Source organism: Apaloderma vittatum, unplaced genomic scaffold, assembly GCF_000703405.1.
Source record: "Apaloderma vittatum isolate BGI_N311 unplaced genomic scaffold, ASM70340v1 scaffold15866, whole genome shotgun sequence".
NCBI lineage: Eukaryota > Metazoa > Chordata > Aves > Trogoniformes > Trogonidae > Apaloderma > Apaloderma vittatum.
This window is the reverse complement of record NW_009720153.1, coordinates 2017-19874: the sequence shown is the minus strand read 5'-3', so window position 1 is coordinate 19874 and position 17858 is coordinate 2017. Positions and strand designations below refer to the sequence as shown.

The 17858-nt window shown below is 40.8% G+C and overlaps 1 protein-coding gene across 1 annotated transcript; it reads left to right on the top strand.

Annotated features, from left to right (window-relative positions):
- Nucleotides 1–582: 582 nt before the first annotated feature.
- RFESD (Rieske (Fe-S) domain containing) lies at nt 583–3641 on the top strand. The gene is made up of 4 exons (XM_009870923.1): nt 583–660; nt 2813–2993; nt 3084–3118; nt 3348–3641. Exons 1-4 carry the CDS (start codon nt 583–585, stop codon nt 3639–3641), a joined length of 588 nt encoding a protein of 195 aa, XP_009869225.1.
- Nucleotides 3642–17858: the final 14217 nt, after the last annotated feature.

Here is a 17858-nt window from a genome sequence, read left to right as displayed (position 1 = left end):
ATAGTCAAGAGCGAGCCAAAAGCTGACAGTGAAAAATTAGGGATTTCCTACTCTGTTTCTTGTCATTTGCTGCATGCTCTGCTTATTTTCTGAGTGAGTGTCTTACTGGGTCATCCTCTGAGTCTGGCAGTGACGTTTCTCTTTCTAGGTAAGACTGGGTGGGAGTTCCTGTAAACTGCGGAGTGGAGAGCTGGTCCTCATGGTTAATCACATGCAAATCAGATAACAACCAGCCTCAAAAATGCCACGCCATCATTTACACCCGTCTTCCCAGCATGACGGTTTATGAGCAAACAGCAAATAATCAGCTCATCCTGAAAAAAACCCACACAACGTGGCTCCAAGCGTGGTTTTGGTCTGACGTATTCATGAGGGATGGCAGGGGGAGGAACCCCAAGCTTTCTTCTTCTGTTATCAGTCCAGCCCCAGCACGTCCCCGCTCCTTATCTGTGCTGGCAGAGCCGTCTCCTGCGTGCTGAGCCTCCGTGCATCCTCCCCGGGTTCTAGAGAGGCTGGCCCTGCTGCCTCCCCTTCGCATGTCATTTTTTTTTACAGATGCCACAGGCACGGTGAGGGGCTGCGATGCTGGACATCCTTCTTCTGAGCCTCCACTTCTTCATCTGCTTCCTCATCTCCCTGGCCATCTGGCATGGACCCAAGGTAAGTCTCTTTGTGGCTCTTCGCCCCTCCCTGCGGCCAGACCCACCCTTGTCCCCTGGTTGAGCGAGCTCTCTGCTATTCACGGTGCTGAATGTGCGACAGGTGCAAGTTTACTCTTGTTAACTGCTTTCAAGTGTTTTGAAAGAGAAAGAAAATAAACTGGGAAAAGTACCCAACACTGTTTGGGCACGCTCAGCACGATTTCCGAGTGTGCGAGGTTTAGTGTAGTTTTCAGAAAAATAAATTGAGAAATGTGCTGAGCGCTGGTCAGACCACAGCTTGAGTACTGTGTTCCGTTTTGGTCCCCACTATTCATGGTCCAGAGAAGGACTAAGAAAAAAAGAAGGGTCCAGAGAAGGGCCACGAGGACAATCAGAGGACTGGAAGAGCTGCCATGTGAAGAAAGGCTGAGAGAACTGGGTCTGTTCAGCCTTGAGAAGGCTCAGGGGAGACCTCATTTCCACATACCCGTATGTAAAGGGGGGCTGCCAAAGAGATGGAGACTTCCTTTTCACCAGGAATTACAAGGGGAAGCCAAGGGCTAGCAGGCACAAGTTGCTCCTGGGGACATTCCCATTGGACTCCCGAGGAAAACTTTTCACCAGGAGGGCAATCAGACACTGGCATGCTCTTCCAAGGCAAGTGGTGGATTCCTCAACTTTACACAGCTTTAAGGCTCAGCCTGATGGAGTCCTGGGGCATCTCATTCAAACTGTATTTCTTCACCTGAAGAGAGCTGGGCTAGATGACCCTCCAGGTCCCTTCCAACCTGCTCTTCTACGATTCTATGATTTAAAGCTTGTTGCTACGCTTAGACTCTTCAGAAAGATACAACAAGAGACATTGCAGCAGGAAGGAAAAGAAAGCAACAACAGAAAAAAAAAATCAGATAAAAAGACCTCATCACTGGAGGTGAACATCACCTCAGCTGCGTAACCACAGTTGCTTTTAACTTAACAACTTACCCACAGTTAAATGCAAAACATCCCTCCAGTTCCATGCTGGTCACAGCACGTACAAGACTTTCTTTATCCCACTTTTCTGAGGGAGGCAGTGTTGCATGGTGGTGCTGGGAGTTCAGGGGGAACTGGAGCGTGGTGGCTAACATTTTGAGCAAACTTAATAGGAAGGCAGGTTTTGTGGTAAAACTACTTATGTCCTCTGCTGCGAGAGGGTGTTAGACACTTGAAATATGTAATAGGAGGAAAGGAAAAGCAGACGCTTTTGCTAAAAAAGCCAGGTCGAATGCAGCTTCTCCAGAAACATTTTTTTCCTGCTTTTGCAGATGAAATTTTTTTCTATTTACATCAGTTTGTATTTCTAGCCCTAACATTGTTTAAAGACTATTGGATTCACATGTAAATTTACATTTGTAATTTACATGTTAATGCTACCAGTTGCATAGTTAAATTGCACAGTATTTTGCATTTACCCTCCTTGCATTTGTTTGCACATAGGATTTTGAGGGGAGGTAGCGGTGAACGTGTGGAGTAAGTGGATAGTGATTGAAAATTTATCTTGCCTCAGCCATCAGGTTTTGCCGCATCTGGTTTTCCTGGCCCCGGTTTGGATGGTGAACACGTTGGCCAGACGTTATCGCCAAAATCCTGTGTGTCGGTAGTCTTGTACTAGAACTTCTGCTCCTTTCATCTGAAATGTTAAACGACTCCTCTGGCACCAAGATAACGATTCTACAAGTAGAAATACAAACAGAAAAAAACCAAACAAAACCCCATAAAAACCACAGTGTATGAAAACTTAAGACAGAACAATAATGAAAAAATGGTATTGAGTGTACTTGATAATGACGTATATCTTAAAACAAATCAATAGACTATGGTGTAAACAAAGCAGTAAGAATAACGCTTTAAAAACAAGACAAACATTTATCCATCCATAGGATACAGTAAACCAACAGTCTGCTGTGCAGAAGCACTTTCCAGGATGGTAGTCATAATATGATTAAGTGTGTTAAAGTAACGTGTTATAAAAGTCTATAATGGTTTTCTACTTGTATATCTCATATAACAGAGTGCTGTTTGTTAATTGTTTCTATAGTGCTTTTTATTTCTTTTTTTTTTTGACATTCCCATTGATCAGTTTTTGATTTTTATAAGCAGCTTTTTGAATTATTTTTTGTGTGTGTTTTAAGGATGTGGATTCGGGCAGCTCCGGCACAGGAACAGTTGAAACAGAGCCCGATGGTCTGATATTAATTGGCAAAGAAGATGACATAAAGAGGTCCCGGAGAGTAACAGCCAAAGTTGATGGCAGAGAAATTGTTGTTTTCTACCACGAGGGGAAATTTCATGCTATGGACTCTCGCTGTTACCGTAAGATATTTGCACATTTGATCTCAGTGTTCCAACAGTTAAGCATAAAATCTGCTGTGTAAATTAATGTCGTGTTCTACCATGTTTCAGATGAAGGAGGCCCTTTACCACTTGGAGAAATAGAGGTACGTAAGTGAAATAAAAATAATGTGGCAACGTAAGAGTCATGTGAAAACTCTAATGCAACTTCTGAATACTTTTATCTGAGCATAACATTGAAATACATGGTTATATATTTAAAATAACAGACAGCCATACAGCCAAAATCACCAAATGTGTCTCTTGTCCTAGAGATTCTTCCGGGAGAAGAATCACAAGGTGATCACTTGCTATTTTTAATCCTTCTTCTTGCAGGATATCGATGGTCAAGCATGTATTGTTTGTCCTTGGCATAAGTTTGTAATTACTTTGGAAACAGGAGAGGGACTATACGAAGGAATAAACCCTCTGGAGCCATCACCAACACCGAAATGGCAATCAAAAGGAGTCAAACAAAGGATTCATAAAATCACAACAAACAATGGAAACGTTTACGTGAGTCCTCCAGATTTATCTGTAAGCTTTGACTCTGACTATTTTGCTGAAAAGTACAAAAAGAGTGGTGACCTAGGTATGGAAAAACCAAGTGACTCGCAGGCAGCAGAGTAAGTACAGAACACAGAATGCTGGTGAACACCCCAAGGAAGAAGCGTTGTCATGACATAAAAATGCTCTGTGGCCATGAAGATCGCCTCCAGAAAAAAATTGTAGTGTTGGTGTTATGTTAATGCATTGGAACATGTAGAACTGAGTAAGATAAGAAGCTCTGTATTGTCAGAAATCGACTGATCTTGTGCCAATGATTCTGGGCTTTTTTGCACTTGCATTTCAAAAAGATTAGTTTACAGCAGAGTGCTTCGTAATGTTTGGTACTTTAGAAATCCTATTTTTATAGAATTGTTTTAATTTTTGGAAGGGGATATAGTATATTACTGCTTATAAAACACATTACATAGTTCAAGGTAAATAGTCAAGTGTAAAGGTTATGTTTATGTACTTAACTGTTGATACTCATAATGCCTTTTGTGTAAATGACCTGGAAATTTTTAACTTTTTGGATACACAGTCAGTCTCTGGATGTTTATTAAGTGCCACAGAGGGAGGTAAAAAATTTGACTGTATTTTAGTGAGATTTTTCATGCCTATTTGAGTATTACGAGTCCGTGAGAGTATTTATTTTACTTCTCCTCATTGAACTCCTTTTGGTAGTTCATCAGGTAATGTGAGAAGCGTTTGTCAATGTAAATCACATTCTACCTGATTCTGTTTGATAAGGAAGAAGCTGTTGGTTATAAACCCCTGATAAATAATGTAGCGGCTCTCGTTTGTTCCTTTTTATTTACTATAAATACAGTAAATTTGAAAAAGTGTGATTTCTTCTCAGAGCCAAAACTCTTATCTTATATCCCTATATAATACCAGATTTTGTGTTTTAGAAGAACAACAGCACAGAAATGGTGTCCTCTTCCATTTCCTCCTCCTCCTCCTCTTCTTCCTTCTCCTCCTCCTCTCACTGACCACCCAGCTGCCTGCACCTGCATCGAGACTTAACCATGCATGTTGCTGAAAGATACAGATCATATTTTTAAAAAAGTATTGTAAGACCTTCAGATACACCTGCATTGACTCATGTCATTGCTTAGATAGTATTTTTATCACTTTTATATTTTTTAAGTACTGCATTAAAAGAAATTGATTATTTAAAGTAAAAAGGATGCAGCTCAGTTCAATTAAGTGCCAGTTATGAGTAATATCCTATTGCCTGTATGACATTTGGTAGAATGTTATTAACAGGAAGGCTTACTTGAAAGTTTCGTGAACATGTTCCTATTAACGGAAGGGTGCTCAGGCTTTTTCAGAATTGAATTTTCTGGCTAAAATCCAGCAAAGTGTTTAATCATATGTTTACTGTTGATCATATGAAATCAGTGGAACTGCATGTTCTGGCTGAGATATGTGCCTCTTCTGCAGTACTTTTCAAGCACAATAGCTGTGTACAAGCTCTTAAGTTGCTTTTGTTTTTACTTTAAACATGTTCTTATTCTCAGGGAGATCACATTCATTCAATATGTAAAGTTTGTCAGGGAGTTTGCTTTCCCCTCAGTTTTCTTGCTGATGATCACAGGGAGAAGAGAGAACAAGTAACTCAGGTGGCTGTGATCAAAGGAGGGAGAATTGGTTGGCTGTTACATTTTCTTTTTTTCTTTCTTTGTATTTTTTGACAGCAAAGAACAAAACCTACAGCAATGACAGTGAAGGAGGGTGAGGGAACACTGGTGGGGATGGAGGAAGGCTGGAACGTGACTGTTTGCAATTAGAGACCCGTAGTGGGATGAGGAGGGAGAGAAGGAGGCGTTAACTCAAGGCAGTGAGACTGAGGTGGCTTTTAAGGGACAATGAAGAGACATAAGGAATGAGTAACTGTGGGCAAGAGACCAAAAAGTCAGTAGCTGGATAATTAGAGCTTCCTGGAGAGATGTGTTAGTGAGAGAGATGTTGAGATCAACCCTCCAAATCGTTCAGGAGGAGTGTTTTGTTGGTGATAGTTTCGAGGGGTTAGTTTAATTTGACAAATGAGCAAACACCATCTGTTTTCCCATCACTAATCAGCCAGGCAAAGAACGGGGAAGTGTATTTTGTGCTTTGGATTGAAAATTTTCTTGATGACTCCACGAGACATGCAGGCTCTGTAAGCGGCTTTCACAAGCAGTTTGAGCAGAACAAACAAGTCCCATTTCTCCTGGCATGGAGACTTCTCTTCAAGAAGGGCAGGTGAAAACTATGACTGTTGTGGTTCAAGCTTGATCCCTGACCTGATGTAGCTGAATTCTTTGAATTCTGTCCAGCAAATGTTGTTTCTGATGTGGTATTGATTCACATAAAACTACTGATTTCGTCAAGCGGAATTTTTGACTTGAACAAAGAGTTGTGCACGGTTTTCAACATCTGGCATCTGTAGATTACTGAGCTAGGCAAAAATCACAGAATCATAGAATTGTTAAAGTTGGAAAAAAACACTTTAACATCATTGAGTCCGACAGTTAAACCAGCACTGCCAGGTCGACCGCTAAACCATGACCCTGAGCACCACAGCTACGCATACAAAAAAGTGCAAAATGCCAATTTTTGCTTGTGGGTACACAAACTGGGAAATTGATGCAAATATCCCAATTAGCCTATTAATGATTATTCTTCCATGAGACGAAAAGACTGCCCTGAGAAGCACTGGCTGTGGTGCTTGAACAGTGAGATTGTCCGCTAAGAGAGATATTTGAGGAGTGTGATTTGTTGATGCAAACCATAGCAGTTAGGAATCCAAGGCTTATGAAGGAAAAACTATTCCAGAAATAATTATCCTATATGCAAGTTATGGCAAAAGGTGTGCTATCTTATTTTTTTTAAAAAAAGGGTTGTAAATCATTTAACTTTACAGTGAACACATGGAATTATTTTGTTTGTAACTTTCAATGTGCTCTTGTTGTTTTGCTGAGGCTGTGATTCGCTAAGGACTGAGGCAACGTAGACATTACAGATAAAGGTAGTATCTTTTTATTAAGGCAGCCACTGTAGTTGGAAAAAGCACTAAAACTTTTGTGCACACTAAAGCAGTGCCTGAAGGCTCTTCTGATTTATTTAGGTTTGTGTGTGAGTTGTTTTAATAGGAAATATTACCTCTGCTTAAAAATGTCCTGCTGTGGTTTTGGTGAATGTCCAAGATGCATTCCATCCCTGTTCAAGTACCATAGTTTTTGTTACAGCGTATACTGAACATGCTGAAAACATCTCAAGTGTTTGATCTCTCATCCCAGTGGTCTTTGCTTCCATAATCTGGGCAATGCAAGCTCTAATGATGCTTGTTTGTTCATTTCTACAGGCTTCTTTCTCAAGACTTGTCTCTGCTGAGCAGAATAGAAGAATCCTTTCCATGAACATTCATATCAGTATACTACACTAAGTCAATAATATTGCCTCACATAGCCTGCATTTTACTTTTTATCAGTTAGTTCCTTGGTGAATAATATTATCAGTACTTCATAGCTATGAAACTGAAGCAGAAATTAACATTTAAAATGTTCCCTAGTATTGGTAAAGATGAGTGTTCTTCTAGGGGAAAAAAAAAAGTGTAAGCACTGAAAATGAAACAAAAATAATACAAAACATGTTTTTTGGTCTTTACCCAAATATTTTCCCTGTATTTCACACTGCAAAATGGAGATGAAGAGAAATCCAAATGTTCCTTCAGGATAAAAAAAACCAAAACAACCGACCAAACCTGATTTCTTGTCTTTTTAAGTTCAAAAGAGATGATGCCGGAGCTGTTGTTCTAAATCCCCTGCCTGAGACTGTGGATAAGTGACGCAGCTTGCAGTTTCTGCCCCTCCCAAAGGGCAGTAGTTGAACAGTGACGAGCAGCTTTTCCATGACTTCAGCAATGACATATTTCCCCACTTCTTACATGTACGAGGCTGCTTGCCAGAAGGCTTGCGAGCCCTCCTTGTGCCTTGTCTTGGCAGACCCCCAACAAACTCCTTGTGTTTAGCATGAGCTAGGCTTCTGTCTCCACACCTTAGGAGCAACACAAACATAAGCCAAGAACAAAATTGCTGTCGAGATCCCTCATGTATCATGCATGTCCAAGCTTTCTTGAAGCTGGGGGAATGGCACAATGCAGGGCAAGGTGCCCAGCAGCCAGCAAACGTAATTATTTTATTTTTTTTTCTCAAAGGGGAGGAACAGATCTTCCGAAACAAGCAGCTCCTGCTCTATGAAGGATCCTTTTTTAACCCAACAGCACTTGTCAGCGTGCACATCTGGAAACCGAATGGTAGCTGGGTCTTCTCCTCCTGAGCATGGGGTGTGCACGATGCTTATTTTGCTGAGATGGCACCTGGGAAGGGCACCCAGGCACAGGCTTCTTTGAATTTGGATTAAGGTGAGCTAAGGTACACGTATAGATGCACATTACAGAGGCTTTCTCTGTAAATAAAGCTTTTGCTGCCGGGCTGTTCCAGATGGTGAACAGCCAAGGAAGCAGCTGCAAGATTGCTCCTTCGCTCAGATGTTCATCCTTATCAGCGTTTGACAAACATAAGTCTTATCATTCGGGGTTGTTGTAGCAGCTGAAAATCGATTCTTTTTTATGAGGGCATTTCTTAGCAATACTTTTCAGAATAGTGCCTGCCTTTGGCTGTGAAGCACGACCTGAGCTCTGCCAGGATCCCACCGTATCACCACGCACAGCTCATCCTCTCCTGGCTGACGCAGGAGACGAGTTGTGCCTCACACCACCTTTTTTTGTTTTTTTTTAAATGCAAAACCATGACAGTCTTGGCACGGGGACAAAACTTCTGGAGAGATAAGAAGCCTAGGAGTTTTTTAATAGGAAATTCATATCCCAAGGTACGGGAATGGTTGGACTTGATGATCCCAGGGGTCTTTTCCAACCTGAATGATTCTATGATTCCATGATTCTATAATTCAAGGAATCTCATGCTGCTCCCCAATTAGTGCTCGCTGACACAAAGGCAAGTTTGGCAAAATTCATTAGGTAGATAAAGACACAGGCATATGCACAGTTTTGCAGGATTAAACTCCTGATGCCTGGTAGTTTGCTTCTTTACTTAGGTGTTAAATCTTCTCTGACCGTTGAGCTTTGTTTTACCTTAATTGCTCTGTGTGTGTCTCAGACTGTATCACTGTAGTATTGAAATTTTAATTCAAAAACTTACCACGCTTTTCTAGCAAGATCAAAGGACAATAATCTCCATTACTCCTGGCAAATGAAGCAAAAATTGACATAAGTGGCGCGTGCTAACTTCAGGTTCAGTCCCTTATCTCTGAACTGAAATATTGAAAATCTTTTTTTTTCCCTCTTTCATTTTTTTCTGAGTACTTAATAACAATCATCTCTTTTATGCAAAACAACAGGTTGCTTCAAAGCCAGGTTGGACGGGGCTTGGGGCAACCTGGTCTGGTGGGAGGGGTCCCTGCCCAGGGCATGGGGATGCAACTGGGTGGGCTTCAAGGTCCCTTCCAACCCAAACCATCCTGTGATTTTATGTTTCAGTGATGGTTTCAGGTAAGCACTCTACACTTAAATGAATCATAGTGCAAAGCGTCAAGGAAATGAAAAATGTACAGTTAGTCACTGCACATTAAAATTCATTTCAAATGGCTTGCCTAAATTTATTTAAGAATTCTCACAAGGAAAATAAATTCTTTAAGAGTAACTAGAAATTTTTTTGCATCTGCAATGAATTCATTCACTCAAGCTGTAAGCGTCAGCGTAACGCACAGATTTGACACCAGAAATTTTTAATGTTATCATGGTCATAGTTGCTCTCCCAGCCCTGTCTTATCGCCTTGGTAATGGATTTGAGACTCCAAATCCTTGTTTCCTCTTCGTCTGGAATAAAAAGATGCAGAAAAGAGGAGAAAATTAAAGTTGCAGGGGGGTTGGACTCTATTTTAAAAAATAAAACTTACTTGAACATATACAGCTGTGGAGGTACAGGGTAGTGTGGCCAAAAGAGCAGAAAAGAAAAAAAGGAAAAAAAATATTGACAGTAAGAACAGACAGTGCATTAGCTGATCCTAGTAGAACAGAAAGTTTGGAAAAAATCTGGGAAAGCCTGTATTAGTATTGGTAACAAATGAACAAGTTAGAGCCCAGGATCTATTTAAAACACCAACAGCACTTTAACAACACTCTTTTGATGTTTCCCATTCCTGTAATTAACTTTTTCACTTGCATTTCCCAATACCAATGTTAATTACTGTGTTTTTAAGGCTCATTTTTGCCATTATGCTTAATAAACATAAGTTGGTTTAAAATAAGAGTTTTGCTGTCACTTATGGTATTACATAAGAGGCCAACCTGACACATGTAAAGGATCATCTAAGACACATTTAAGAAAATCCTGTTACTCCTTTAGCTGGTTCCATTACATCTCAACCAGGTGTCTCACACGTGATTTCCAATTCTAAACTATCTGAGGCTACTGCCCCAAATCCACCAAGGGACTTTATAAGGTCTTACCAGAGGAAACTGTAATTATGACCTGTTTTCTGGTCGATGGTGTCAAGAAAGAAATCAGGCATAGATTCCTCTCCGGGCAATGTGAGATGTTTCAGTGATAATAAAAGGCAATCCAGTCCATTTCCTAAAAACAACACAGAACTTATTTGAAGGGCCTGAGAACTTCTATTTCACTAATTATGATGTTTGGACATATTCTTCAAGCTTGTTAAAAGCAAATACTGAAGATAAAATAGCTAGGCATGGTGTTTTTACACTTTGCTGTCTTCTTTCAGGATACTCGATTTACAAAATACCTTATTTATTTTGAGCATCCTTAGTACTCACAGTGAGATAACTTATATTTGTCACCTTAACATCCCTTACTTCAGGCAGCGAGACTTTTAGCTGACATCAACATCATATATTTCCACACCACGTATGTGTCATTTGTTTAGGTGCCTAATTTATACATCCAGTGCCGAAAATCCAGGTTATGATGAATGAATTTGTGTGATCCTTCCCTTTGGCAGTTTCCCTGACATGAAGTATTTTCTCCTTCCTCTCCATATGAAGGTCACAAATGTAAACAAATGGATCTTTCAGGCCAGATTTTTGGACTGATCTTCTGAGAAGATGCAAGCACAGAGACACGCACAAATATTTTGTTTTTCTGCCATGTGGGATCTAGGTAGGAGAGCCAAACAAACTGCTCTGCAGGATCTCCTTCTGAGGGCTGTGGCATTTAATAAGAACCATTTTGTACAATAACAGTGTTTTTCCAAGTCTTGGCGTGACTTTAATCTAGAACAGTGCTGACCTGAGAAGCTTCGGGGGAACTGCAGTGATTCAGTAGCCTGTAATTTCAGTAGCCAGTTAATTTCACAATATGGGTAGGTCGTCACCCAAATGGCGGCAAGAGAAGTGAAACTTCAGCTTGCTGCAGTCGGAAAAATTGAACGCAATAATCTGGTTGTTTGTTTTGACACAATAAAGACAGTACTTAATTACTTTTAAAGACACAGAAGCAGAAGATTTGCCTCCCGTCCCTTAATATTCTAATAAGAAAAAGCTTTGTGAACTTGGTTTAATTCTCTCTCAATACCTTATGCAGGTGTTTATACCCTGTAAACTGATATTTCTGAAGTTTCTTACTATCTTGTTGCTCCTTGCTGTACTCTTGATTTTTTTGCTTGTGCTTTGCTGTGAAAGCAGAACATCCCCGGGCACACGCACGCAGAACCAACTCCATCCTCATCCTCATGCAATGCAGTACAAGGAGACCCTAAAAGAGGCATCCATATGGAAACTGAGGCCATTCCTCAGCTATTTCAGGTGTCTCAAACTGTCAAAATAATGAGCCCAAGATTCTGCAGGCTACCGCAGAGAATTTCTTTTAGTGATGGTAAAAAATTGTGATCTTACCATCAGAGCATGCATGGCAACTGGAGTGGGATTGAGGACAGAGAATCACAATGGAATGAGGTGGGTACGATTTCTGAAAAGCCAATTCTCACTCCATCTAAGGTTTTTGTGGTATATATCTGGCTTGAAATAATTATTTTTAGAAACTTCACGGGTTTTGTGGGCGGTATTATCAGATAAGTTGCTCTTACTGACTGGTTGTTTCAAGGTACTCTTTAAAACTCACATTAATATGAGTAAATATTAAACTCGTAGAAGGACTGGATTTTAAACCAACAGGTTCTCTAGCAGAGAAGTATGTATTAAACCATGGAGATACAAAAATAAGATTAAAATTAATCAAATCCCACTTAGAAATCTGTAGAAATATGTCACGTAACCCATCACTACGTTGCTGACAGCTCAATTTCAAGTTCATATAAATATTTTGATGGACAGAGAATGGAAAATACTCTTAAAGACCAAAGTTTTTCAAATAAGTTCAATTTACATTTCTTCTCTTAAAATTTCGTATTTCATGTGATGGATAGGAAGTAAGAGCTAAGCCCAGCCATTAAGCAACTCCACTGCTGGGCTTAAAGCACAAATTATTTTTTTTTAGTCATGATGCTCTATATTATTTTGGTTTGAACTCAGTTGAAAAGAGTTTTTGTTAATAAGCACAAGCTGTATAAATCATTGCACACCTACTTTGCTGAGCTTTGGCTTTCAGAGGGGGAAACTACGCATAAAACCAAAATATTTTGTCCCAGCAGAACACATTTTTGCCAAAAGCAAACCGAAGAGGAGAAGAAAACTGTCTTGTTGGGATGTTGTTGACTAAACTGTTTGTAAAATCTACGGGAAAGTCTGTAAACCTAGAATCTTATTAGAAACCCCCTATTGCTATTAAAGAGAAAATGGAATTGATTTTGATCTTTATAACTTGCTTTCTACCTTGTTTTACCTGGCTCCCAGATGTTTTGCCCTGCTTGTTTTTTTCCAGACATCATGCCCTTACTTTCCTATTTTTGTCAGACGAAAAGGCATTGTTAGGCGATGCTGGCCAGATTTCTGGAGATATGAATCTACATTCAACACTATAGCTTAAGTTGCTTCCAGATAACTAGCTGAAAATCACAATGTAATTTAAGACTCTTCACTGTGGAAAACAGAGTGAAGATTGATGATGATTCAAATATAAGAACAAAGAATGACATCTAAAAAAACCCAAATAAAAAAGAACCACCAAATTTTTTCAATGCAGATAAAACCTGATTTTTTTGTAAATATTTTGAGAGAAGAAAACATGTCAAATATTTGACTGAAATGCTACCTTTTAGCAGTATTTACTGTTTATACTTACAAGAATATCAGAGCATCTTAATTATTTGTAGGTTTACTCACTGCCTCTGAAGTGAAGGCAATGCAAAAATAAGGCCTTTGCCATAATAAAACCGGTGTAGTTTGTAGTATGCTATTTCTGTCTTCAGCTTTTAACTGGGATGTGAGAACTCATCCTTAGCATGCTGTGGCCATGATTTTTGAACATAAAATATGAATTTTGTTCTTTTTTACAACTTGGTAGAGAAAAAGTTAACTTTAAAAAAGGAGGAAAAAATATTTATAAAATGAAAGCAAAATTTCATTCTTTTCTATTAGCAAAGCATGACATTTTACTACGAGGCTAATAGGAGAGAAGCAGACAAAAATTCGTCATGCAAACTCTACCGTCAGAAAAGTAACACACCTGCCACAAAAAGGAAAATACAAGATGTAAACTTTACTGATGGCAACATGTGCTAGACCTGCACGGGCACTGCTTGACAGCTCCCTCTTCAAACTGTTGGGCAATTCTTTTACTTCTTCTGCAGTATCAAGAATAATATATTGTTATAATACAGGAAAATTCCTCTTATTGCTCTTTCCTGTCAGATTTATCTATTTTTTTCCCAATATGAAAATTCTAGGCTCTTAGTGCTAATCTATTTCAATTGTTTCTGAGCAGACCATCTTTCACATTGAACCACCCTTGCCTTTTGGCCTCCTTTTTCTTGCAACTACAATACAATTAATAAAGCAACAGACACTAAAGCTAGTTACCAAAAAAATATCTTGTGCTTATCAGCCAGTTTTTATCTATGCAAACTCTAGACCAACAACAAATACAAGGCAATTTGTGGTTAATTTTTTACCTAGAGAAAGTAAAGCATAAAAGCACAACGCTGATTAGTGGATTCAGTCCAGTTTTTGTTTCCAAGGCATTCAGAAATTTCAGCTTTTACTGAAAACTCTCGAAGTGAAAACATACCAGATTTGTCCTGGTCCTCCTCAGTGATTTCAGAAGTGAGGTATTTCGCGCAGATGTGCACTTTCCAGGCAGGAAAATATTCATTCACTGGCTGCTGTTCTTAAAAATAAACTAAAAATGTGGTGGGGAGAGAGAGTTCACTGCAAAGCTCAAGCTAGCAGTTTATTAGAACTCCACTGACAGGTCCAACACATTCCTACTGCAGGTTTTAGGCATACAATGGAAGAATGCACTAATGCCATTTGAGAAACAACAACAATGCACAGGATACCCAATTGTGAAACTCAAGTGATTCCTGGGAAATGTACTAGTACAGATTTAAGAACGGCGCAAGTTAGTAACAGTAACAATATTAAAGTATGTCACAGGAGTCTTGATCACTTACCTTTTCTCAGGTAAGGGTTCTCAATCCCAGAGAAAATGTCCTCATCTGACATCTTGAACAAGGAAGGGAAGAATTTCCTCAAGTCCAGCTGCGTTGTTGGAAGAAAATTCTCCAAAATCAACCCAAATCTTACAGTTTTCACCCTATAACGATAGGACGGGGGAGGGAAGAGGTCCGAGAAGAATGGGCTGTCTAGAATATTTATCTTTGGTGGTGTGACAAGATTTCCCCTTATCTTTCCTACTAAGCTTACTAATTTTGTGATGGCTAGCACTCAGCTGAATTACCATATCTTGCACATAAATGATTTATTCAGCCAAATTTAACACATCTTGAGATGTATTCGGCCATATAGTGGCTGAAATGAGACCTGGGCAAAATGTCTGCTATTTGTGTTTGGGTTCCATCCAGATTTTGGTCCTTTGTCCCCTGTTCAGTTATTTTGGATAACTCAGAGCTGGTTCATTTCTCACAACCCCTCTCAGGTCATCACAGAGAAGGGTTTGTCAAGGCAAGAGAGAGCTGATCTGAATTAACACCTCCTTGCATCTCTCCTTACCTCACCCAAACCTGTTCTGCACAATAAAGACACAACTGTAACAGAAGGGAAAATAGGAAAGCAAAAGTCAGAAAAATAAATAAGAAAGCTCTGAAACAGATGTTTAGATTTCCGGAAGCCAAAATTTTCTTTTTAAACCTGAAATGGCCATCAAATGACAACTTGGAAGATGATTAACTTTTGTGTAAAGAAAGTGAATTAACAATGTGCTCTCTCTCTCTTAACTCTGGAGAAGTGCAGTTGTGTAATGACTGTTAAAAAGCAGCTTTAAATAGGAAACTTACAGTGAAGTTTAATTTTTGACCTGTTGAGAACTTACAATTTTGATATGTGAGTAACTCTTCTCTGCTATGCATATAGCATATGGTAGAAATTTGTGTATCCAGGTTTAATCTTTGTTCTTTAATCGTCTCAAAATGCACATTAACTCACTTGTTTAGCTGACATTATTAGATCACTTTCATTTGCCTGATATAACGAACGCTGCCTGCACTCCTGTGATATGCTTCCAATTAGAAAAAGTAAGAACTTTAAACATGACTGATGCAAACTGTGGGGAGGCAAAGGGCAGAGCTTCCACAGGATCACGTTACATAGCTCGAGGCACTTCTCACCGGAGAATTCATGTGCTGGGTCAGTCGGTCTTAAGCGCTTATCCAGGGGATCATAAAGTGGATTAAAATAGCCCAGAACTTTCAAAACACATCCCTTCCCTGCCCCCAAACCACAGCAGCATCTCCTGCCAGGCTGGTCCCACACCACTTCAAGCATCTTGTGGGAGGGGACGCCCACACAGCAGAGACCCGTGGAGCGCCTGGATAGGTTATGTCTGGCCAAGCCACCCCAGAAGAGACCTTCCCCCCTCTCTGGTGGGGAGCACCTGCCCCTTCCTCATTGCCCTTGGTGACTGCTCCATGCCCACCTCTTCCTGCAGCTCAGCCTCAGCATAAAGACAAGGAGAACCAGGGCAGGCTGGGGTGGGGATGGTGCTCCTCCGCACAGCAGGATGCTCTGCCTCCACCTTGGGACGATGGCTTCTCTTTTCCAAAACAGCAGAAATTACATATAAACTATTTTTTTTGATCCTTCAATATTCATTAATTTTCTGAAACAGCAGAAATAACATAAAACTCACATTTTGACCCTTCAACCTTCAATAATTGCATTATAATGCAATTAATGAATGCAATGACATGCCAGTTACATGGTGCAAATGTATCTCTACAGCTGGGCATTGTCACCACAGTGGGTGGGGTGTCTTCTTCTGCCCCTCAGATCTTCAGCCCCTGAGATCTTCAGCAGGCTGGCACCAAGATGCATCCCCTCCTCCTGATATGGGATCCTGCTCCCTGCCACCAGCAAAGGCAGTGAGGTTGGAGGGCAGTCCGGGCAGAAGCAGAGCTGACCTCTGGTGTCCATGTCTCACCCTCATGGTGTTCGCAGTTTCAGTGGTTGCTTTCACAGCTCTGTTCTGCTGCAAACTGCATCTGGTGCAAATTTGTAAAAGTCTTGCTTTCCTTTCTACTCCACATCAGACCATTTTCCATCCCCTTCATACTTCTGATTCAATACTTGACCTGATACAGTAATATTAGGGAGAAAAAAATAGTTAAAGTTGATGTTAATAAGTGAAGAAGTGATAAGAAGTGTTAATAAATGAAGAAGTAGACAGCATTTGTGAGAACATCCCTCAGAAACTCAGAGAAGAAATCATAGAAGTGAGTCTGGGGTCCTATGTGTCCTCGGAGGTGCCATTGGTGGCTGCCAGAATGTTCAAAAAAGTGCTTTGAGGTGTCAGGGAACGCTGAAGCAATGGGTCCTGGTGACATTCCTGGCACAATAAAGGCAGAGAGTGAGGCCGAGGGACACGTGGGTGAACACGGTCTGTCGGGAAGGTGTTGGAAAGGCTCCAGCACTGCTGTCATTTGGAGCAAGAGTGGTAAATATGGCGATAAAGGGGGTCGTGTGGGCATAGTAATCCTCTTGCACTCTCAAAAAGCCTTTGAGAAGCTTTTTGCAAAGCTTATTAAACCTTGTAAATAAACTAAGTTGCCACGAGATTGGACGAGAGGATGGTTTTTGGGCTGAAAGCTGGTGTAAGAAGAGGAAGTGAAGGACAGGGCTTAGCGGTCCCTCTCCAGGAAAGAAGGGATTCGTGGAGTCAGGGAATAATTCGGGTCGGAAGGGACCTCTGGAGGTCATCTAACCCAGCCTCCACTCCAGTCTAATGAGGTCAGATTATGCAAGGGCTTTTCCAGTGAAACCTTGAATGCCTCCAAGGATGGTGATCCTACAACTTTACACAAAAGCCTTAGGATCTGTGCTGTTTTTTCTTGATTTTTCCACCTCTGGAAGGCAGTCGACAGTGAGATCTGTTGTGCTGCAGGGACAGCAACCTCCAGCCAGGAACACCTGGTCCATCTCTGAAACTGCCTCGAGTATTCAGGCAGGGTCATGAAAACACCCAAACCCGGTCAACCCTCCACCGGTTTGCTGGCATACAGTTGTGCTTAAAAAATATGAGTGGTCTTCAATGCTGTCCCGGACATTCATTCCTCACTTTCCCACACACAGGCGGCTTTTGTTGGCTGGGATGTGGCAGATGGCCACAACAACAGAAAAAAGAAATCCTTTTGTTTGCCAGCGCTTAGTCCGTGTGGGAGGTCTCGGCCGGCTGATCCCGCAGATCTCTTGTGTGGATGAGAACCAGCAAAGCCAAGTCTGTCACAGGTTGTATTTTGCAACATTAGGAGGAAACAACCTCTTCAGCAAAACGTATTGCTGGAGTCACCTGCTATAAAAAAAATCATGGAAATTTTTCACTCCTAGAACAACACAGCATCTTGTGCACCTACAGCTGCCCAGAACATAATCACCAGCTCCGCGCAGCATGTGGGCGCAGCGAGCTTGGCAACAATTTAGGACCCAAGTGACCCTAAAGTGTCACTATCCTGAAAATACAGACATGTGTGGGGTCAGTGCAAGCAGGGCTACAGCCTTCACAAGTAAAAAAAAATCCTCCTCCCCAGCTTGGCTGCAGTTATCTCCTCGCCATCGAAAAGAGCATGACCCTTTTGTCAGGAAAGAACGCGTCGCTTGATTTGAGATGCTCACTGGTAAAGCTTCAAGCGAAATAATTTGAAATAAAA

What these genes read in the sequence shown, in the direction of transcription:
- RFESD (XM_009870923.1), top strand. Translation starts at nt 583, where the DNA reads ATGCTGGACATCCTTCTTCTGAGCCTCCACTTCTTCATCTGCTTCCTC. An exon ending in CCATCTGGCATGGACCCAAG is followed by an intron (nt 661 to 2,812) that starts GTAAGTCTCTTT and finishes GTGTGTTTTAAG; the next exon opens with GATGTGGATTCGGGCAGCTC. An exon ending in TATGGACTCTCGCTGTTACC is followed by an intron (nt 2,994 to 3,083) that starts GTAAGATATTTG and finishes ACCATGTTTCAG; the next exon opens with ATGAAGGAGGCCCTTTACCA.